Below are 25,003 nucleotides of genomic sequence, written 5' to 3'. Positions count from 1 at the left end.
ACCTGGTATAGTTGTCAAACGGGAACATTTTGAGAAAGAAAATGTTTTCTTAAAAATTGATAGTCGCATTTTTATAACACATAAAACTACACTCGTCTAACTGTTCTACGGCTGTCTTTTCATTGGAACTCATATTCGTACTTCCGCCGTGACCCTTCCGCTACAGCTGGGCTGTTGTGAAGAACTGTCACTTCCTTATCGCGTGAGGCGGGGTCACGCGTGGTTCCTGAACGTTCCCGACATCTAGCGGCGTCGTGTTTAACTACACGAAGGTTGCCTTCCTGCCAGTCAGTAGCTGCTAGCGGCTCGGAGTCTCTGAAACTGAAAACATGTCTCAGGACTAAATGAGTTTGTGTTTACATACTCGCTCTACAAGAAGTGTTTCAACCTTTGAAGATCAGCGCTGTAAACAAGTCTTCTGGATGCAGTCGTCTCCATGTATGTTATTGCTAATACTTACTAATCGATTTAGCCATTAGAAAAAGCGTTTCTCGCATGCTGAAGTGCCGTTCTATCGTCGCACTACACACTAACACACCGTAACTTCCCGAATAAGCTGTGGTTAAGTGACGCACCCACTAGCGCGTCATCTCCTAAACACGCTTAGCCACGACCCCATCAGGAAGCGTAGTCCGTGACAGTACGAGCAAGTCGACGGTGATCGGGTGAGAAACTTTTCAATATTGTTTCACCTTATGTTCGCCTTCGTTGCTATGAAACAAGTTCAGTTTTCAAAAACCTGCGATTAACATTCTCTACGTTAGCTGCGAGTGGCCAATACACATTTCGTCGATTCCGGTTCAGGAACAGGGCTCCTTGGCGTTGCAATGTGTTATCAAAGTTGGTCTGAGTGGTATACGAATATTACGTCAGCGTTGTGACAGCGGGATTGAGTGGACACAACAGAAGCAGTGTCACGAACTTGGGATAGATCAGCTGAGAAAGTTTTACTCGGCGGAAGTGGAGTACGGCAAAACTGAGCGCGACAAATTCTGGATGACCGCACTGATACGTGAACTCGTCTCCTCTCGGTGGTAGGGGTGCACTTCACGGCAGTACTTCATTCGGTTTCATCTAGGACTGCAGACCGAATTCGTGTTGAAAATAAATACACAGTTCATCCAAATGAATAGTGAAGTTGCAAAACGACTAAAGTCCACATTTTCATGGTTTTGCGTTATGAATACAGCCACGTTCCGATGTCTAACTCGCCTAGCTTAGACCAAAATGACTTTAGTCCGCATTTTTTGTACATTAATTATTTCCTGTAACAGAATACTCGTGTTTGCCAGCAAAACAGCCTTATTCTAGGACATTAGATGTTTCGTTTATCAGGCATGCACTTTCCTCCTCCATTATTTCAATACCCGCCAGAATAAGAACAATACTCTCACCAGGTTTTTAATGCCTGTAAGTGCCCAGATGCATTTTTTTGAACATCAGACTCCTTTTCCCTATCTGAGGACAATTATTTCTACTAGCAGGAGGGGACTTCAAGTTATAAAAACACACTACACGATGACATGTGGAAACGTAGGTCAACAACTGGCGGCCACATTACTAAAAAAATAAATGTCAATTCCATAGTGACTTCTTTTAAGGACGTTCCTAGAGAAAAAAATGTATTGTTTACTATTCCAACTTTATGGAGTTCTGCTGTTCTGTGAAATGGAGCGGAATAATTTTGGCAATACCATTCAGAGCCGGAAAAGTTGAACATTCTTTCATCCTCTGTCCAACATATCTATTATCTTCTGGGACTAGCAACTAGACATGCTTATCCAAATGATGCGTGTCCAGTCAGTGAAATCAAAATTCAAGATACACGCAGAATCCTCAAGTACAACCCGACAGTGATGAGTCCAAAGCATTTAAAAAAAAAAAAATTGTGGCTTGGGAAACAAAGTTAGATGAGTAAAATCGTAGTTCCATTTTGGAAAGTTTTTTCTATATGTTTCATTCCCCTTGATGATTTACTGTTCTCTGTATTCTGAATTTTCAATTAACAAAATACATATGTGTTTATATATCAGACTTTAATTGCGTGAGGAACGCAACAGAAGTTCATTTGAAAAACGACATAAGTTCCACCTTTTTTTTTTTTTTAGGAAAGAAAATAGAAGAAAGGAAGTTTAACATGAAAATGGCACCAGTTTTATCTCATTCTTTTAATAACACTTTTATGTCATTTATTTTTACGTATCATACCGTACGACAATATAATGGCACCAGTTTTATCTCATTCTTTTAATAACAGTTTTATGTCATTTATTTTTACGTATCATACTGTACGACAATATAAACCGGTTTTCGCTTCAGTAAGATAATAAACCGTTCTTTGTTGTTCCTGAAAATTTACCTCTACGGGCTTAAGTCATTTTCCAAATTCATGATTAAAATATAATAGCTGCCAGTATTTTCTGTGGAATGTTTTCTGGCCTCCAAGTTACTATTTAAGTAGTCGTATATTTAGCAGTTTAGTCCCATAAGTAATAGCTAAGGAGATTACTCTATAATTTATTTTACATGATTTCCTTTTGTGCAGCAGCATTACTTATTGATTCAGTGAAAAAATCGCTACAATAACGTTTTCGTCTTAAATTCCGTATAGTTACTCAAACATGATTTACAGATGTTGTATTAGATAAGATGAGGCTATAATTTTGGCTTTAACACTAAGCACAAATGACACTTTTACAAATTTTAAACACTGACGTGCAATTTAAATGCCAGTTATAAATACATTCTAAGAATTCTAAGACAAAAAAAGACGCACCATGAAGGAATTATCCGAATGGGACGAAAATCTGAAGTGCTGCACATGTACAGACAAACAATAGATTACAGTCTCAGAATAATTAGATTATTTATTCAGAGAAAGGTTTCCACAAACCGAACAAGTCGATGACGCTGTGGTCTACCTCTGGCCTTTATGCAATCAGTTATTCGGCTCGGCATCGGTTGATAGACTTTTTGGATGTAGCTCCTGAGGGGTGTCGTGCCAAGTTTTATCCAAATGGCGCTTCAGATAATCAAAATCTCGATTTGTTTGGAGGGCTGTGTCCATAATGCTTCAAACGTTCTCAACTGGTGGGAGATCCGGCGACTTTGCTGGCCGAGGTGAGGTTTAGTAAGCACTAAGACAAGCAGTAGTAACTGTTGCCGTGTGCGGGATGGGCATTACCTTGCTGAAGTGTAAGACCAAGACGGCTTGCTATGAAGGGCTGTGCTGTAAGGGCTCTGCCTAGGGCTCTCCCTAGGTTGGTTGCTTTCTTCTCGGCGTTGTGTTCGGCCATGTTCCACCTATTCCTGCCAACATCGTCGAACTGTGGCATCGCTCCTATTCAAATATCGAGTGATTCGCCAGTTACTCCAGCCGGCGTCTCTGGGCCCAAATACCCGTCCCCTCTCAAACGCTGAAATTTGATTATAATGTTAACGCACCAATCTGCAGTGCATAGTTGCCGTCCAACTCAACTGAACAACAGAATCGAATTCGCAAAGACTTTATGTCTTGGTATCAGCATGTCCTCTGTTTACAATCCTAGCCAGCTGTGCGGTGAAACTGCGCTGCAGCGTCACACATTCATCCATCGGCCGTCAAAATCCACTATTTTGATTCTCCATTGATGTCTGTACTAATATGAATTTGTGACCAATCTGCATAACTCCTTCGTGGTGCGTCGTTTCGTTTGTATTAGAGTGTACGTAGCGATAATGTTGTTAATACTGCTATGATTTAATGGTGGTGTTGGTGATGTCAGAAGAAGGATCAAATTCGCAATGGAGATGAAAAGATTGTTGTAGCAAGGGGATTGCGGAGAATTAGACCCGTCAGTTTAGCCGAGAGCGATAATGCGCTGCTTCCTGGACTCGAGTAGGCGCGTTGGCCTCGGATCGAATCAACGACGAGGGCCGGTGTGCCGGCCAGCCTGGATGTGGTTTTTAGGCGGTTTTCCACATCCCTCTAGGTGAATACTGGGGTGGTCCCCACGTGCCGCATCAGTTAAACGACTCTCAGACATTTGAAACACATCTGCACTTTTCGATGATTTACACTAGACGCAGACAGATGGGGTACTCTGATTCCATCCCGGGGGGTACGGGGTGGCGGCAGGAAGGGCATCCGGCCACCCCTTCGCATTAACATGCCAAATCCGAATTAACCACGCCAACCCTGTGCACACTGCAGGAACAAGGCGCAAGTGATAGAATAGATTGTGGAGAATTACAGGAGGCATTTGCACTGCTGGCTATTAAAATGGCAACACTATGGAGCATAGAGCATAGTAATTTTAGTTATTGTGTGTGTGGTGTCACCGCCAGACACCACACTTGCTAGGTGGTAGCCTTTAAATCGGCCGTGGTACGTTAGTATACGTCGGACCCGCGTGTCGCCACTATCAGTGATTGCAGACCGAGCGCCACCACACAGCAGCTCTAGAGAGACTTCCTAGCACTCGCCCCAGTTGTACAAGCGACTTTGCTAGCGATGGTTCACTGACAAAATACGCTCTCATTTGCCGAGACGATAGTTTAGCATAGCCTTCAGCTACGTCATTTGCTACGACCTAGCAAGGCGCCATATTCAGTTACTATTGATAGTGTGAATCATGTACCGTCAAGAGCGACGTTCATCATCAATGGATGAAAGTTAAGTATTCCACCAGCTAAGTCCGTTTTTCTAAATTCTAATTTCCTTGTCCTGTTCCAGACCTCACGCCAGCCTCCGTGAGCTAAAACGCGTGCCTTTCGGCCTCCTCTAGTAACACGGTGTTGGCTCTCCTGCCAACCACAACAGTGTGAAAACAGTAAAGTGGAAAGAATGCACGATGAAATGTGTATCTGAAATGTACAGCGTTCATTAGTTGGGCTGATACCCTGACAGCAACAATTGCTCCAATTCGTCTGGGCATCGAGTCGAATTGAGCTTGGATGACAGATACGAGTACTTCATTCCATGCTGCTTCAACTGCAGAGTTGACCAGTCGTAATGGCTGGCGAGTAGTGTGCCAGTTGCTCATCAACCCGTGACCGCGTGGCTTCAATGGGTGAACGTGCAGGCCAGTGTCACAGTCGAACACCCTCTGTATCGAGTCAGATTAGGACAGCATGGACAGTATTGTCACCTTTGGCTACGTTGCTGAAAGATGGCGTCACGGAGACCTCTAAAACAGACCACAGCCATTGGACTTAACATGTCAGAAATTTAACAGCCGCTGTTCAGTTTACGGCTATGCAAACTAGAAGTGTACCCAGTGGCACCCCATACTATCACACCAAGTGCTGGTCCCGGAAGACGAGGGCAAATGCACTGGCAATGTACGTTCACCAAGGAGTCTCCACACACGGACACGTCCAACTCGATGCTGTAAGTATAACCTGTACTCATCTGAACAGAGGACGTGGTGCCACTTCTTGAGCCAGTTTTATCGAGTGTAGCGCTACCAGCGTGTTTGTTTTCTGCCGTGTGACAGGAAGCTGGAACAAAGTTTGCTATAGTGGCAACACGTGATGATCCACACGTCGTCGCTCTGTCCATGTTGGTACTTGTCTTGTAACAAACAATTCCAGTTCCTAACTCAAGGTACGTGAATTATCTATATGATCCTGCACAGAGGAGTTAACGATACGTGTGTCCTCTTAGACGTTAGTCACGTGAGAACGTTGAGATCCTGTATAGGTTGAGTATGGCCCTCCTGAACCCATTGATTCCCATTTCGCATGATAGTCGTCGTGTCCCCACCAATGCGCCGGCAATATACGAGGGCTGTTTGATAAATCTGGTAAAAAAGCAAGAAATAATGTTTGTTGGGTAAACAACTCACCATACTTCTTGAATAGCCTCCTTTGAGGGATATACACTTAGCCCAGCTATCCTCCAGCTTTTTCATTCCGTCGTAAAAAAGGTTCTGTCAGACTCTGCGAAATAATCATTAACTGCAATTATCACTTCCTGATTTGATGACAATTTCGTCCCAGAAAGGCAGAGTTTCGAGTTAGAGAACAGTAAGAAGTCACATAGTGCTAAGTCTGGGGAATAGGGTCGATGAGAAACCAATTCAAAGCCCAATTCATGCACTTCCACTGATGTGCGGGATGGTGCATTATCCTGGTGAAAGAGCACTTTTTTGTGTGCCGAACTTGGTCTTTTTTGAGCCAACTCAAGTTTCAAACGATCCAACAATGAAGCTAAACAGGATCCAGTTATGGTTCTGACTTTTTTCGAGTAATCTATGGGGATTATTCCTTGAGAATCCCAAAAACATAGTGGTCACCACGTTATCAGCTGACAAAATGATATTTGTCTTCTTCGTTGCACGATCAGACTCTGGTGTGTAATGATGGATCCAGGTTTCATCAAGTCACATAAAGGCGCAAGAAGTCTCGCGGATTGCGATTAACCATCACAAGCGATTCTATCGAAGTGTTGTGCGGGATGCGCTTTTGGTTGATTGTGAGTAATCGTGGCACCCACCTTACACACAGCTTCTTCATAGCCAATTCTCGGTGCTAGATGCTATGCACTCGCTCAGTTGAGATGCCTAAAGTGTCAGCTGTCTCACGAATTTTAATTCGTTGGCCCTGCGTTATCATATCATGGATTTTATCAATGGTTTACTTTTTGATGAACTGAGCTGAAAGGTCTGTAGCTCGCTTCGTCGTCAGTGTTTGTCCGATCGCGTTTAAATTGCTCTGCGCCGCTACGGTTTGCTTGATTTCAAGTGCTGGCGTTCTGCTTGTGCAATATCTCGATGAATGGATAGCTGAGGATTCATCTGAATATTGTTCCAGAACAATCTTCTGATCTTCTTAGAGCAGGAGGTGTGATACTGCTGAGAACAGGTAACCATAGGGTGTTTGTATTCTGAATACACCTCGTAATTATTCGCACTGCCATATTGAGTTCCATGTCGATCTTCTTAGTGAGAGCACTATTAAACCAGATCGAACAGGAGTATTCACCAACAGAATGACAGGGCTAAGACTGTGGATCTTAAAATTTGAGCATTAGCTCCCCATGAGGTACCAGCAAGTTTTTGAAGAATTTGTTACATTTCCAAGATCAGCTTGTAAGTCAGAGTTCTATCTACTTTATCCCTAGGTATTTTGGTGTACTGCAGTACGACAAGATATGGCTTCTTAGGTTTGTAATTTGCCTGTCTGTTGGCTAGGTGAAATGCAGTTGTACCTGTTTTCTGAAGTTTTAGACAGAGACACCATATCTTAAAGCAAACATCAAAGGCTTCCATATCTGTGGATAAAGTGTTGGAGGTCTGAGACACCAAAAAAAGTCACAGCATAAATGAATTTCCATGAACATGTTTTCGGTAAGACGTGTGTGTACGAACTGAAAAGCGAGCCGGAACAGATCCTTGAGGCAAACCATCATTTAGTTTAAATACTCTGCTTCTGTCACTGTCAGAATATCTCTGAAAGTACTAGTATCTATTGCTTAACGTGTTGTTAAGGAGGTCCGTAAGCTTGCGACATGGAATAACCTTTAATTATCCTACACGTGATTCTCAGATGGTGATAAGATGAGACCGAACTGGCTGAAAAGAACATATAAAGGTCATATAACAAGTAGTAAGTTCCTTTTCAGGACCCACAAGTTTGTAGAATTGGACTATCTTTACGCATTTGTTGTGACAAAAAAATTTAGTTTTATGTTGCACGATTGTCAACTTCATCACGCAGTAGTCTCGATATGCGCTTCTCAAAACTACTCGTATTGAGTTTGTTTCATTCAAATTAATAAACCGGTATACCACGGTGTCATGAAACTCTATCCTGTGGATCGTTTATTGCCAAGGAAAATTCTTTCTAAATGATAAAATTCCCTTGATATACCAGAAAGACATGTACTCCAACTCACGTTCCCCATTAGCCTACCTTCACCCACTGGCATCCTTAACCATGTCATCCATTTTGCACATCTCTTTCCGTCTGTATAATACTTTCGAATCCAGTACAGCAGCCGAAAAACCCAGTCCCAGCTTCCTAAGTCAAGCCACTAATCACCCATTTAGGTCCCCTGGTCCGCCACTACATCCAAATTTACCCTCCATACGCCTCCGTTCTTCCTTCTGTTCTTAAACCACGAACTTCGTCCCTGGCATATGCCCTCCTTAACAGCCGCAACCTACTATGCCCTATCCTGTTATTCATTTCATAGTGATTGACCCCTGCCTTCAAGCTCATATTTTGGTTACACAGAACGAGGAACATCGATGTGTTGTACTTTGTCGGAATTGTGGGACTATCTGCTTTTATTTGATGAATGAACATTACATTTTAGATGAAAAGAGGGCGACAAAAGTGGTAATGTTTAAGGGAATGCATACTTTTCAAACATGTTTTGATGAAGGTCAGATTCGAGGAGTTATAGAAAGCAGACAATAATTAGGGAAGAAATTTTCTTTGCACAGTTTGAAGATACAACCCTTTTCTGTTTGCAAGTGTATTTTCGTTATTTTCCGATATTAACCCTATATCAAACGCAAGACGCTGCGATTGAGCGTACCGTTGTAGCTATCGTAGCGGAGAAAGCACGGACGTAAAGCCTGAACTTCTGGTGGTTACATCGCATGTCATTACTAATCATTAATCCTCACGTTTGTCACTTAAGTGACTGTAAAGCCTGCGGGGCTGTAATGGAGCTAGTTATCATGCCGATGCGCTGCCATTATTATGAGCGCCTATTCACCAGCGAAGAATAGCAACATCTTACTCGCATTCCAGTACACTCTGTGGCTGACATTAAATGAACAATGAAAAGTACTGTACATTTTAACAGTGAAATAAAAATCGATTAGCCCGAATAAAATTTTGCAGAGAAGAATGATGAATGAAATGAAACCTACCTTAATCGCTTTCGCTGCTGTCTGAGGTCTTGCTGCTACTACTGCAGTCATCTACTTGGATCAACAGTAGTTTTATTGCAATGCCAAGACGGTGAACTTTTTTTTTTTTGCGTATCTGTTCTGGCGTTTGTTCACATGACACGTAATTCCTCCGGGCACCGATTCGCGTCAGATCACCGAAATTAAGCTCTGCTGGACTTGGCCACCACTTGGATGGGTGACCGTCTGGGTGTTCCGAATGCTGCTGTAAGCGGAATGCACTCAACCCTTGTGAGGCCAATTGAGAAGCTACTTGAATGAGAAGTAGCGGCTCCGGTAACGAAACTGACATAAGGTGGGGAGAGCGGTGTGCTGACCACATGGCCCTCCATATCCGCATCCAGTGACGCCTGTTGGCTGAGGATGAGAGGGCGATCGGTTGGTATTGTTGGGTCATCCGAGTTCTGTTTGGACGGAGGGATTTTATCAGCTTGTGGCATTTGCCCTGGTCTATAATAATCGTAGGTCTGTTTAGAAATGTTTCAAGAATGCTCCTAAACTACCCTTCGTAGTGTCTGGCATTCATCTCAGAACGATAATCTGCACCTCCTATTTGCCCAGTGAAACATAACTCATCATTTTGTATGAATCCGTCTTCGTTCCCAATGTGGCGCATTATAATCCTTTTTCCAGACCCGGTCGGTGTTTTAATACTCCCTTTCCAGTCACTCCACTTTTGAAACACTTCATCTGCGAGAACCGTACTCGTATAAGTTTTCTGACGCATAAGGTATTTTTTACCCTGCCATACAAACTTTCTGTAATGGTTTACACCATAGTAACTCTCATCATTGTAATAAACAGTTCATCCAGTGTTTCGCTAGTGTCTTATTTCCACGCCTGGGTTCCCGGGTTCGATTCCCGGCGGGGTCAGGGATTTTCTCTGCCTCGTGATGGCTGGGCGTTGTGTGATGTCCTTAGGTTAGTTAGGTTTAAGTAGTTCTAAGCTCTAGGGGACTGATGACCATCGATGTTAAGTCCCATAGTGCTCAGAGCCATTTTTTGTCTTATTTCACGCAAGACCTCGTCTCTTTTTCCTACCACTCGGTTACTTTCCATCAGAACTGGTTTCTTTTGTTGAACTTTTTGTACTTGAAGCCCCATTTCCGAATAGCACGCCAATGGGTTGTTTCACTCATATTAGGAAAGTCTTCCACTTCAGTCTTCAACTTCCCAAATACACCCGTACTATTGGAAACTATAGATTTTCCGCCTGAGGACTCCCTTTCTAAACTTGTCCAGTGCAAAATCCTGTCCCTGCCAGACCCTTTTTGTGATACGGGACATGACGTTTTTCTCTACAATTCGCTTCACTCTACTTTCCCAAATCCCGAGATATTAAAAAGTTCTCTTTACTAGCTGTGATACGGAACTGCTCGCGTCCTGTTCATGTTCAGCCTCGAAGTATTAGGTTGGTGCATAAGTTCGCAGCGTTTTTGTTTTGTATATTCGCATTCCGATTGCTATGAGTTTATTTATCGATTGTTATTTTTTTACTTGTAGTTCACTGTTGTTACTTGAGTTTACATTCTGTCATTTTGTCTAGACACAGTGAGCGGAGCTATGGACACCAGAAAATGGCGTCCCAACATCGGAACATTTCCTACACTTTCTTCTGTCTGTGGACAACAGAGGGTTGGAAGCAGCGGAGGCAGCCAGAACCATTTGCACCTTGTATGGGGATAATGTCATCGGACAGAGCGCGGCAAGAAAATGGTTTTCTCGTTTTAAGGAGGATCGTTTTGACTTCAGTGACCCACAGCAATCAGGAAGACTGAGGCGTACCGCCGTATACCGAGGCGGTTAAGTGGGAGATGCGTCTCAGAGCTGGATAGTGACAGATGGGGACTCGAGACTGGACACGCACGTAGTTTATGTATCAGCCGATAGAGGATTGTATTAGATAGGGGACTGTGATTTAGTTTCGATTGTGCCAACTAGAGTGCACTAAAGTGATAGAATATTTTTCATAAACTGTTCTAGTATTTTCACAAAGTGTTATTACGCCTTTTTGTGTATGTAAAATGTTATAAATGTGTTTTAGCAGTATGTATGATGTGTGAGTGTGGTTTAAGGTTAATATGAAGATAATTGTTAAACGAGTTAGTTAATGGGATTTTGTGTGGGAACATTTCGAAGAAGTGTGGATGTGGACAAAGGGGATTTTTGTAGAATAGATTTGTAAAGTAAGTTTATGGTAAAGGGAAAGTTAATTCAGGTATAAATAACAATAGTAAATAACTTTATGCGTAAACAAAACTTCAGCATATTAGATAATTACGTCGGTAAGAAGTGCAGTCGTTAGGTTTACTATTTTGCGATTGGTTATTGATGAAAAACGCAGACTGACGCGGGAGAATGTTGTTTTGTTATTGGCTGTTGAGTAAACTGACCAATAGTAAAGCAATATTCTTCGCGCGCCTTTCTCTGCTGGTAAAGAAGACAGAGTATTCTAGAGAGGAGTCGGAGCCTAGCCATGAAACAGTTCGGACGTGTGTAGTAGTAGTTCGGATGTAAATGATAAGTTGCCGGATCTAGCAGTGTTTCATACATCAAAAGTGTTGTAAAGTGACGGCGTAATTATTCCGATGGGTGTGTAGAAATTTCGGAATTTTTAAGTGAATTTTGTGACGAGAAAAGACATAAATTCCGCGTGGCGTATTGAGCAGGTCGGTGGCTAAAAATTGTGACTGCATTAGGTAACGACGGACTTGAGATTTGGCGAGCTTTCTCAATCAAAAACAATCAGTATTTTTGTAGCCATTACGTTTTCGGTAAATGCAGCACCACAAACTTGCTAACATGAGTGAAAGGGATGGTGAGTGACTGTGTTAAGACTAGCACGGGCTTGGCAGTGATACTTGTTCACCTAAGTTTCAAAATATATTAATTAAGGATACGCATAACAAAGATTTTACTGATCAATAATACATTCTCCTTCACTGTTTACAACTTTCTGTCAATACTGGGGTAACTTTTCGGTTCTGCGAAGAACTAGTTGAGCCATGTTCGGAGCCCATTTTCATCCGGAAAGGAAATTCTTTGAAGGCTATTCGATAGAGGATAAAATTTCCAACCTTTCATTTCGAGTGAAAACTTTCTCCCGAAACGTAGATTAGTAACTTTAATTGCAGCCTGGTTCACGTCGAAGTACAGTAGATTTCGCTCGGCATCCCTACTGATGATCTGCTGAGACAATGTTCACAGATAGGTGCAGGTTCGTCGTCAAGGGTCGGAAGGAACCGCGCCGCCGCAAGACCTACCGAGTTTTACGAAGATCGTGTAAACGCATTAATCCACAATGATCCACGTCGGTGTACTGGATAACTAGTCAGTGTGATGAACTGTGACCATTCCACCATCGTACGACATTTGCATGCAATGGAAAAGGTTAAAAAATCGCATGGTCTAAACCAAAATCACAAAAATCTGTGAGTGGGCAAATGTGCATCTCTGCTTGTTCGTCATTAGTTGTCTCATGAATAACAGCGACCATTCCTATCCTGTATCGTTACTGGTGATGAGAAACGGTGTCTTTATGCTATCAGAAGGAAAAGAACGGAATGGTTGAGCCTAACAGAGCAACAGTGCCCTCTATAACGACCTGCACGTATCCACAAAAGACTGCGGAACAGCGACGGTATGGTATAATACGAAACGCATCTCCAAGGTAACCGTCACTGCTGAGAGTTATTGTCAACAACTGAGATGTCTTGCAGACATCATCCAAGAACAACAACGAGGAAGACAGCGTGATGTGACGCTACTCCACGATAACGCCCGCTCGCATTCCACTAGACTGACAAAAAACGCTATACAGGAGATGGGTTGCCAAGTCACCTGATCTTGCGCCCTCAGTTTTTCACTTTTTCCGCTCTCTATCGAATAGCCTTCAAAGAATTTCCTTTCCGGATGAAAATGGGCTCCGAACATGGCTCAACTAGTCTTCGCAGAACCGAAAAGTTACCCCAGTATTGACAGAAAGTTGTAAACAGTGAAGGAGAATGTATTATTGATCAGTAAAATCTTTGTTATGCGTATCTGTTGAGTTTATTCAACTTATAGAATAAAGACACGAAATTATGCACCAACCTAATAAGTACGCACACCGTTCAGTTGATGTCTATGGTCTCACATACGAGGTATGTCCACAAAGTAAGTTCCGTTTGGTTACATGAAACAAACGTGTACAGATATAGAAAAGATATTTATTGTACAAAAATCTACAACTGTTAAAATACTTTTCTACATAGCTTCCGAAATTTTGTAGGCACTTGTCATAGCGTGGCACAAGTTTTTGTATGCCTTCTTCATTGAAGGTTGCCGCCTGTGTATTCAACCATGTGGTAACATGTTCCTTCATCTCGTCATCATCGTTGAAGTGTTGTCCACCAAGGACAGAATTTAGGTGTAAGAAGACATAAAAGTCGCTAGGAGCGAGGTCCGGGCTGTACGGAGGATGATCAAACACGTCCCAGTGAAATTCCCGTAAGGTTTGGTCACATTCGCGTGAGCAGTTTTCGAAATTTCAGTTTTTCAGTAACAGTTTCATGAATTAGTGATCGTGAGATTTGCGAAACTTCCATAGCAAGGTCACTAAGTGTAAATTTACGGTTGTGCATAATCTTCTCTTCATTTGTGTGAACAAGTTCATCAGTAACTTCGTTCTTCATCGTGCGCTTGATCACGTCCTTCATTGAACAGTCTGACCCATCTTCTAACCATTGTATCACTCATAGCATTTTGTCCGTAAACCTCGCAGATTTGCCGTTGAATTTCCTTTGGTTTAACTTTCTTTGCATTTAGAAAACGAATCACAGATCTGATTTCACACGGGGCGGCATTTTCAATTACGGCTGACATTATAAGGAAGCACTACAAAGCACGCGTCTGCAGCAGGGATCTGAAAATGGCGTACGTGTCTTCTCCTTGGGTCAGAGTAACTGCCGCGCATGCTCGGAACTGCGATCGTAGCGCTGCCGCGGATGGAAATAGAAACGGAAGTTACTTCGTGGACGACCCTCGTATTACTACCTGGAAGGGCAGACATTGTTCGCTAAGCTGTTTAGGATATCTCAGCTAAGTCACATATTTTGAGTCATAAACTGGTATTTTTCAGTAAGGCATGTATCCACACAGTCAGGCCGATTTCGTTATTTGTTATCCTTAATAGTCTTTAAGTTTCAATGGACAGTAGCGTAAATATCTCGCTATATCGTTATCCCATTCACGTCTTGGAAGTCAATTTTTTCCACCGCTAAGCTACGATTTCGTAAAATGACAGGATTGCATATGTAACAAGATCGTATCAGGTTCTAGAAATCGTACCACCACCATTATACACTGTTCAGCCTGAACATTAAGACCTCCGACCTACCATAGATATAGACACGTCGTGGCGATAGCAGCATCACATGGCGAGGAATGAATGCTAGTCAGACATACGCACGATGCATGCAGTATCAGTGTGTAGAATGGGGAAGGTGCGCGTTCTGTCAGAGTTCGACCGGGGGCAAACTATGATGGCCCGGAGACTCGGCACGAGCATTTCGGGAACTGCTCGACTTGTCGGGTGTTCGAGGACTGCTGTGGTGAGTGTCTTCAACACGTGGCGAAACCACAGTTCAGACGTCTTGGGGCTGTGCGATCACCCCCCACTACAGATGTCGAACGTCGTAGGCCGGGCAGACTGGTAAAACAGGACAGTAGGCGAACTGTGGCGGAACTAACATCAGACTTTAATGCTGGGTAGAGTGCAAGTATGTCTGAACACACAGCGCACCGAACATTCCTAACGATGGGTCTCCGCAGCCGACGGCTATACATGTGCCAATGTTAATACCAGGACATCAGCAACTACGGCTGAAATGGGCAAGTGGCCGTCGGCACTGGACGCTGGCGCAGTGGCAGAGCATTGCATGGTCTCATGAGTCCCGATGCCTTCTTCATCACGTCGATGGGCGGCTCTAAGCACTATGGGACTTCACATCTGAGGTCATCAGTCCCCTAGACCCAGAACTACTTAAACCTAACTAACCTAAGGACATCACACACATCCCTGCCCGAGGTGGGATTCGAACCTGCGACCGTAGCAGCAGTGCGGTGCCGGACTGAAGCACCTAGAACCACTAGACCACAGCGGCCGGTGGAGGGCGCGAATCCGTCATCTTCCAGGTGAACAGCCAGAACAGTATGACCAGGAGTCACGTGGTGCGGATCGGGGGCAAGCTAGCGGCGGCTTCATTATGCTCTGGGGAATTTTCAGATGGGCGTCGATGGGTCCAGTGGAGCTCGCGCAACGCCCATGACGGCCAAGGAGTATCGCACACTGGTAGCAGACCACGTACACCCCTTCCTGACGACCAAGTTTCCCGACAACAGTAGTATTTTGCAACAAGATGATGAGTCACGTCACAAGGCCAGCGGTGTGATAGAGTGGTTCAAGGAACACAGCAGCGACTTTCAATTGACATCCTGCCCCCCCCCCTCCTCCTCCCCTACTCGGTAGATCTGAACCCGACCAAACTAAGATGTGATTGAACTTGGCGTCAGAGCTCATCATTTACGGGAATTAGGTCACTTGGCGTATGCAGATGCAGCTCCAGCTTCCTCAAGCCACCTACCAAGGCCTCATTGCTTGCATGCCATGTCGTGTCGCCACTGTTATCCGTGCCAAAGATGGACATACAGGCTATTAGGTAGGTGATCGTAATGTTCTCACTGATCGGTGTAAAGGCGCCAGTAAGAAGCATCACAGAAATGAAAAGCTATACGTGTGACGCCAATCGAAAATAAATCCCAAAAAATCGATATATTGCAAAGAAGTGACCTGATTTGCATCTGTTAGTTATCTCCCTTCCAGCAGTGTCAAGTTATTCTCTTCAATGGACAGTTTTTCTCTCTGGCAAGCTTAATCTCACAGATTGTTGCATTGGCACATTTAATCTCTGGTCCTTGGGTAGATAATGACTTTCTCAAACGTATTCGTTGCACACAGCCAATCCTGGAGTATAACGCGTTTAAATGGGTACATGGAAGGGCTGATATTTAAATGTAGCATTAAAAAGAATACCATTCAAAAAATTTATGTCAGTATGTGCGTTGTAATTAACAGTACAAGTTCAAAATTTATTTTGCTGTGGGGTGCTTCTTCTCGGGTACACTAATACCATTTGAGAGATTATAACCTCCTTAACATTGAAGAAGAAGCAGAACATCTGTGTGTACGTACATTCGTACATTATACTTAATAACAGATTTTCCTGATTTGTTTTATTGCTAAATACACAGACAAAAACTTCTCTCCGATTTTGGTTAAATTATAAACACGGAAGAGGACACAAAAATTAAATAAACTCTCAGATCCAGCGATACTATTTCGTTCAAAAAAGGATATTGATATATGTTAAGAGTATGTACATCATTAGTCGAATGTCTGTGAATACGCGCATCTGATACTTCCTTTCGAACCCTGTTCTCCACGCTAAGTGGTGAATATTGCAGTTAATCATTAGAAGTCTCGATTAAAGGTGAGTTCTGTATACAAATGGTTTACCATAATTTTAATTCGAAGTGTATAAAATGAACCGTAGTGAAGATTGCTTGTAGGTAATATTTCTCCTCTGTGAGTTATGCAGCTTCGTGGATGTCAATTTGATTACCATGACGTGAATTAATTCCTGGATTACAGAACGTGGAAGTAAAGAAATCCTACTAGAAAAAGGTCGAAGCTCGTACTATTCTAGCACCAGAAGCTTATCTGTATTACAGTGGTGGCAGCACCGACAATGAGCAGTCCTCTGTGAGACTACTAACAATACTCCCGAATAGCTGTCAAAGATTATCCCACGGTGAGAGTCATCCCGAACATCGATGTGAAATAGAAGATCATTTGCAGATCTAGCTCTCATCTGCATCTACATCTACATGAATGCTCTGTAAATCACATTTAAGTGCCTTCACACTTGTCTATTATTCCAATCTCGTACAGCGCGCGGAAAGAACGAACACCCACATTTTTCCGTAGGAGCTCTGATTTCCCTTATTTTATCATGATGATCGTTTCTCCCTAAGTAGCTTCGTGTCAACAAAATATTTTGGCATTCGTAGGAGAAAGTTGGTGATTGAAATCTCGTGAGAAGATTCCACCGCAACGAAAAACGCCTTTGTTTTAATGATGTCCAACCCAAATCCTGTATCATTTCAGTGGCACTCTCTCCCTTATTTCACGATAATACAAAACGTGCTGTCCTTCTTTGAACTTTTTCGATGTACTCCGTCACTGCTATCTGGTAAGGATCCCACACCGCGCAGCACTATTCTAAAACAGGACTGACAAGCATAGTGTAGGCAGTCTCCTTAGTAGATCTGTTATATTTTCTAAGTGTCCTGCCAATAAAACGCAGTCTTTGATTAGCCTTCCCCCACAACATTCTCTATGAGTTCCTTCCAATTTAAGTTGTTCGTAATTGTAATTCCTAAGTATTTAGCTGAATTTATGGCCTTTAGATTTGACTGATTTATCGAGTAACTGATTCCTTTTAGCACTCATGTGGATGACCTAACGCTTTTCGTTATTTAGAGTCAATTGCCAATTTTCGCACCATACATATAGTAGTAGTAGTAGTAGTGGTAGTAGCTTTATTCATCCGTAGTTCTCTTTTTACAAGGATATAGGAAATGTCAAAGTATTTACAAGTTTAGACCAATTTAAAATAACCAAATTCGTATACACATATATTTACAGGCTTCTAGTTAGACATAATCATTAGAGTCAGCACCCCTCCCCACCCCCCGTAATGAGTGAGATGTTGAGCTCAGAAACAGGAAAAGGTGTTAGTATTGTGCTATGCATAGCTTGAGGGTAAGTATTTCTAGGAAGGAAAAAAGAAGGAAAATAACATGAAGTGAAGGTGTTATGTAGAATGTAGAATTTTTATAATCATTATTATTATTTATTTGCACAACACTTTTTTTTATCAAACCCCTACTCTGTTTTATCTAAGTAATCCTTCAATGTACAAAATGCATTGCATAACAGGTACTTTTTAGCTGCCTCTATAAATAAGTGTATTTTTTCAATTTCTTTAATCTCTTTTGGTAATTTATTGTACAGTTTTATTCCTTGGTAGAAAATGCTGTTTTGAGTTGTATGCTTATTTTTTTCTTAGTAAATGTAAGTTGAGTCTATCTCTTGTTGCATGGTCATGGACGGAGCTGTTTGTGCAGTAACTACCAATGTTATTATTGGTGTGTACAACTGACTGGTAAATGTATTCACATGGCGCAGTCAAAATCCCCAATGTTTTGAACAGATCTTTACAATGAGCTCGACTAGTATTTTTGGCTATTATTCTTATGGCTGTTTTCTGGAGTTTGGAAATTGTGTTCATATTTTCGGCGTTTGTTCCCCAAAAAGGAATGCCATAGCTAAGAATTGAGTGTACATATGAATAATATGTAACTAAAAGACACTGCATGTTACACACTGATGATAGGATTCTAAGGGCATAACATGCTGATGACATTCTGTTTGCAAGTACCTTTGTGTGTTCACACCACTTCAACTGAGAATCAATGTTCATATCTAGAAATTTTGTATTTGTTACACAGTTTATAGAGGTGCCATCTACATTTAATTTAACATTAACATATTTCCTCTTCAAACTGAAAGTCATGGCATTAGTTTTCTTTGTGTTCAATGTCACTTAATTGCTTATTGACCAATCATAAACTTCCTTGTGAGTTTCATTTGCTTTCTCAGCAAGGAGTTCCCTTGTTTTCTCAGTGAGTATAAGATTGCTGTCATCAGCGAAGAGAATTTTTTCACCATGAATAACACTAGTGGGAACGTCATTGATGTATATCAGGAACAGTATTGGTCCTAATATGCTACCTTGCGGAACCCCTATATTAATGTATTTTGGTTGTGATAATTGTTCTACTAAATGTTTGGATCTATTTGAAGTACGTGTTATCTCTACTCTTTGTACCCTATCTGCTAGGTATGATCGAAATCAGTCATTAGCTACCCCTCTTATTCCTAATGCTTCTAATTTATTTAATAGAATCTTGTTGTCGACTGTATCAAACGCCTTAGAAAGATCCAAAAAAATGCCTGTGACACACTCATCTTTATCAAGAGCATTAAGTACAACTTTGTGAATTCTACTATGGCTGACTCCGTATTCTTGCCACTTTGGAAACCAAACTGTGATTCGCTTAAAAGATTGTACTTATTCAGGTAATTCATTAATCTGTCTTTCATAATTGCTCCTATTATTTTTGAGAATGCTGACAGCAAGGAAATTGGTCGGTAATTTTCTATGTCTTCTGCAATACCTTTCTTAAGCGAAGGTACAACTCTTGCCTGTTTTAACTGCTCTGGAAATGTCCCTGATGTGAAGGATTCATTTATCATATTTGTTAAGGGGCCTTGTATAATCCCTACGCATTATTTCAGTACACACATTGGTACTTCATCTAAGCCTATTGACTTTTTATTTTTTAGTTTTTTAACAGTTTTATTGACTCCATTCTCTGTGGTTGGAAGTAACATCATTTTATTTAGTGCAATATTATTTACGGGTGTTATATTTGTTTCGGGGAATTTTTGCTGTAACTTCTCTGCAATACTCAAAAAATACTTGTTTACAGAGTTTGCTAAGTGTTGTGGATCATTTATTACCTTATTCCCCTCCTTTAGCAGTACGTTATTCTGCGATTGTTTGCCTCTCCCCGTTTATATCTTTTTTAAATCGTTTTGCAATTTGTTTTGATCTTTTGATGACTGATAACTGATAAACGACAGCGTCAACTGCAAACAACCTAAGACGGCTGCTCAGATTGTCTCCCAAACCGTTTATTTAGATAAGGAACAGCAAAGGACCTATAACACTATCTCGGGGAACAACATAAATCACTTCTGTTTTACTCGATGACTTTCTGTCAGTTACTACGAACTGTGACCTCTCTGACAGGAAATCACGATTCCAGTCACATAACTGAGACGATATTCCATAAGCACGCAACTTAACTACAAGCCGCGTGTGTAGTTCAGTGTAAAAAGCGTTCCGGAAATTCAGAAATACGGAATCAATCTGAAATCCCTTGTCAATAGCACTCAACACTTCATGCTTGTTGTTTTCTAAATCAATGTTGACTGTGTGTCAATAGACCGTTTTCTTCGAGGTAATTCATAATACGGCCCCTCCCGCCGGAGGTTCGAGTCCTCCCTCGGGCAAGTGTGTGTGTGTGTGTGTGTGTGTGTGTGTGTGTGTGTGTGTTGTTCTTAGCATAAGTTAGTTTAAATTAGTTTAAGCTGTGTGTAAGTCTAGGGACTGATGACCTAAGCAGTTTGATCCCTTCGGAATAAAAAAAGTCATAATGTTCAAACACAATATATGTTCCAAAATCCTTCTGCATATCGACGTTAATGATATGGGCCTGTAATTAAGTGCATTACTCCCACTATCTTTCTTGAATACTTATGTGATATGTGCAACTTTCTCGCCTTTGCATACGGATCTTCAAAAATCTTTAAAAATCTAATGAAAGGCAATCCTCGCGCGACTACATCGTTCCTTCGAAGATTTGGCAGAAAACTGACCTGATTTACATTTTTAAATATTTCGTTTTCGGAAAATAATTTTAGTGCATACCACGCATAGGAAATCATAGCTTGAAATTTTACTAATTTATCAATCCTAGTCGTTCGAGAAATTTATTTATCTACTTGTTATTATTCCCCACTGATTACTCTATTAACCCTCCTGTTCCTACCTATTTCGAGACGCACAAAATAGAAATTAAAAATAACTGCAGAATGCTTTTGAGAATCGAACACTGATTCCCTGTTCCCCAGTCACATGCCTTGGTCGCTACACCAGAGACGCTTTCGTTATGCGGCGCTGTCCTTAAGAGTACATAAGCGACAGTGGTAACAGTTTCTTTCATCGATTTCTAGGAAAATATATGTTTGTAGACCCACCATATGATGATGAAAAATGCTCACTTTTCAATTATCTCTTGATCCTGCAAGTTTCGAGTCGACTGCGCATCATGAAATTAGGGTTGGTTTTCTCAAACCGGAGGAAAGCTGAGCCAAAGCGTTTTTCGTTTTAGGTTGTACACAAGTGACCTGTCAGGTATGACGGAATCGGTTGGCTGTGTCTGAGGGCTTCCCCTTGTGAGTCAAAGAAAACGGCATCTCAGCTTTGAATAAGAGCGAAAGCCTACACGTTGTAATTCCTGTGTTGAATATCTTCACCTCAAACAAACACCTCATTTCTCAATTAGATGTATTTCCTTGTTGTTTGGATCTCTAGTCTGAATACTGGGTTGATTCAGCTCTCCACGTCAATCCATATAGTGGAACTCTTTTCACCTCTGCATAACTCATATAGCTAACCTACATCCACTAGAAATTGCTTGTTGTATTTAAACTTTAGCCTCCTGTTTAATTTTTATTCTTCAGTCTCCCCTCCGTTGTCAAACTAACTATTCTTTGATGTCTCAGGATGTGCTCTATGTACCTGTCCCTTTTTTCGTCAAGATGTGCAAAAATTTCCCCCCTCCCTCTGGACCCTGTTGTTTAGATTCAGTACCTCTTCATGAGTTGTCCATATTGAACATCTAATCTTCAGTATTCTTATGTAGTAACGCATTTCAAAAGCTCGTATTCTCTTCTTGCCTCTACTATTTGTCTTCCATGTTTCACACCTGTAATAAGGCTACACAGCTGACAAGTACTTTCTGAAGGGATTCCCTTATACTTCAGTTTATAGTCGGTGTCAGTACATTTCTCTCATCCGAAACTCTTTTTTTCCTATTGCCCCTCTACTTCGGTCATCGTTAGTTCTTTTGTCGCCCAAATAGCAAAAATCACATACAGTTTTGGTGTTTCATTTGCTAACGTAACTCCCTCGGCAAAGCCTGATTTAATCTGACTTCGCTCTGCTGCCTTTGCTGGTGTGGTCTTCAGTCCTGAGACCGGTTTGATGCAGCTCTCCATGCTACTCTATCCTGTGCAAGCTTCTTCATCTCCCAGTACCTACTGCAACCTACATCCTTCTCAATCTGCTTAGTGTATTCATCTCTTGGTCTCCCTCTACGATTTTTACCCTCCACGCTGCCCTCCAATACTAAACTAGTGATCCCTTGATGCCTCAGAACATATCCTATCAACCGATCCCTTCTTCTAGTCCAGTTGTACCACAAATTTCTGTTCTCCCCAGTTCTGTTCAGTACCTCCTCATTAGTTATATGATCCACCCATTAGTTATGTGATCCACCCATATAATCTTCAGCATTCTTCCGTAGCACCACATTTGGAAAGCTTCTATTCTCTTCTTGTCTAAACTATTTATCGTCCATGTTTCACTTCCATACATGGCTACACTCCATACAAATATTTTGAGAAACGACTTCCTGACACATCAATCTATACTCGATGTTAACAAATTTCTCTTCTTCAGAAACGCTTTCCTTGCCATTGCCACTCTACATTTTATATCCTCTCTACTACGACCATCATCAGTTATTTTGCTCCCCAAATAGCAAAATTCCTTTACTGCTTTCAGTGTATCATTTCCTAATCTACTTCCCTCAGCATCGCCCGACTTAATTCGTCTGCATTCCATTATCCTCGTTTTGCTGCCATAGTTTCACTTAATTTACTTGTTATTGGGAGCTGGCCATCGCCACGCAGTCTACCTTGCACGATATACCATTATTCTTAAAACAGATTGTATTATGCGTCCCATTCTTCCTACCGAGTGAGGTGACGGCAGTGGTTAGCACACTGGAATCGCATTCGGGAGGACAACGGTTCAGTTCCCCCGACAAACGTTCAGTTCTCCGCCCGACCATTCAGATTTCAGTTTTCTGTGATTTTCCTAAATGGTCCTGTGCAAATGCCGCAATGGTTCCTTTCAGAATGACTCGTCCGATTTCCGTCCATAATCCGAGCTTGTGCTCCGTTCCTAACGAGTTAATTGGCAGAGGGGTGTTAATAGTAATCTTCCTTCCCTCCTTCCGTTATTTCTGCTAGCTGATTTGGACATGGAAAGTAAAGTAAATCGGCTATGTTCAAAGGACAACACCAGCATTCGCCTGGACTCCTTTACCGAAACGGCAGTGAGCTTACGTGAGGCTCGTTACACGCGCGTTTGGACTCTGATTTTGCTTGTGTGAATCCAGTGCCGCAACCAGTGCGTTACGTCACTCGATTCCGCAACGTGTTGTGCGCTAGAAACTAGCGAGGCTCCTGCCGGTCTGGTGCGTTTATCAGGCAGGTCTAGCCTTGCGGCCATTCCTGGCAGCTGTTCCGCCACGGCTGCCGTATACAAGGTCAACCGCTCGTGTAAGCAGTGCGGTTTGGTCTCTGCAGCGCTGTGTAGTTTCCTTACAGACTAAGCGAATACCTTGGGAACACACACGCCTCCATTTCTACATTAGCTTCCAAATCATTCTGCGCATATCGAGACTGTTAAGACAGGTCACTCCAAACATATCCAAAATAAGGAAATACACTGACGGAAAAACTCGTAGCACCAAAATATACAGAGTGGCGCACGAAATGTGTTACCATATTGTTTTTGAATATAAACTTTATTGTCAATACAATCTGAAAGGAAAATACACTACAATGAAGACCCGTCCATGGAGATTTGTTCTAATTCAGCACATGCTCAATATGTCCACAGTTTCTTCAAAGAAAAAGGGTCCAATAAGTCTGTGACTGGAAATTGCTGCCCACGCTGTAATCCTCGGAGCATAATGTTGTCGTTCATGAAGCACTTGTGGGTTTTCAGTGGCCGAAAAGCATACATTTTGTTTGTTAACCACACCGTCTAAATGAAAATGCGCCTCGTCTCAAAACCAAACGTTGTTGAGAGTTTCTTCCCTATTCTCCGCCCACTGAGCAAACAGTAGTCTCTGCTGCTTGTGTTCTTCAGTGAGCTTCTGTGCATAGGCCATCTTGTTTGGGTACATATGGAGGTCACTTTTAAGAATGCGTTGAATGGAGCGTTTGGATATTCCCAGTTGCACTGCTGCCTTTCTACACGATTTCTCGGGACTTGTCTGTACAGTAACTCGTACCGCTTCAATATTCTCCGGCGAACAAACAGGCTTAGGCCGAGGTCGCTTCGCTTCCAATACTGTTCCTTCCCGTACAAATTTATCGTACAACCTGTGGATGGTCTTCTTGCAAGGGACCCATCGTATGCCAAACTGTTGTCGAAAACGCCTCTGAGTCACAACAAGGCTTTTCGTTTCATGAAAAAGTAACACAATTGCCGATCGTTGCTGTGTCGTCAGTCTTCCATTGTCAGCCATTGCTGCTTACTAGTCTCCTAGCCACAGTATCGTGAATTACACATCATTTCGTAACTCATTTGTTTTTTCCAAGCTCTGATGGTACTGCTGTAGAGATTCCAGACGGATATCTAATGTGCGTCGTAAATTGTGGAAGAAACAATTGGTAACACATTTCGTGCGCCAGCCTGTTATTAATGTAGAATAATGAAATTTCGGGAATACATTGGTATAGATAACACAGATAAGTGATTAACATTACAAGGTCACAGGTTAACTAAGAGCGAGATAAGACATTGTAAATGTGAAATGCCGGTACATTAATGACCGGTGTAACCGCCGAAATGTTGACTGCAAGCACGCAAACGGGCATGCATTGCGTTGTACAGGTGCCGGATGTCAGTTTGTGGGACGAAGTCGGTCAATACAGGGACGGTTAATGCTGTTTGTGGATGGTGCTTGAGTTGTCGCCCGCTGATGTTCCATGTGTGCTCAATCGGAGACAAATCAGGTGATACAGCAGGCCAAGATAATATGTTGACACTCTGTAGAGCGAGTTGGATTACAAAAGTGGTATCTGGGCGAGTGTTATCCTGTTGGAAAACAACCCCTCTGGGCGAGCGTTATCCTGTTGGAAAACACCCCCTGGAATGCTGTTCATGAATGGCAGCACAAGAGGTCGACTCACCAGACAAAAGTACAAATTTGCAGTCAGGATGCGTGGGATAACGATGACAGTGCTCCTGCTGTCACACGAAATCGCACCCCCGAGCATAGCT

General features: G+C 42.2%; 1 protein-coding gene across 1 annotated transcript in view; it reads left to right on the top strand.

Moving 5' to 3' along the window:
* The first annotated feature begins 283 nt into the window (after positions 1-283).
* LOC124615775 (solute carrier family 52, riboflavin transporter, member 3-A-like) overlaps positions 284-25,003 on the top strand; it is a 102,223-nt gene continuing 77,503 nt past the window's right edge. The window contains exon 1 of the mRNA XM_047143874.1: positions 284-438. Coding sequence (XP_046999830.1) covers positions 437-438 — 2 coding nt within the window. The 5' untranslated portion in view covers positions 284-436. The remainder of the gene's footprint in view (positions 439-25,003) is intronic.

Source organism: Schistocerca americana, chromosome 5 (genome assembly GCF_021461395.2).
Source record: "Schistocerca americana isolate TAMUIC-IGC-003095 chromosome 5, iqSchAmer2.1, whole genome shotgun sequence".
Taxonomy (NCBI): domain Eukaryota; kingdom Metazoa; phylum Arthropoda; class Insecta; order Orthoptera; family Acrididae; genus Schistocerca; species Schistocerca americana.
This window is presented reverse-complemented; position numbering and strand designations above follow the sequence as displayed.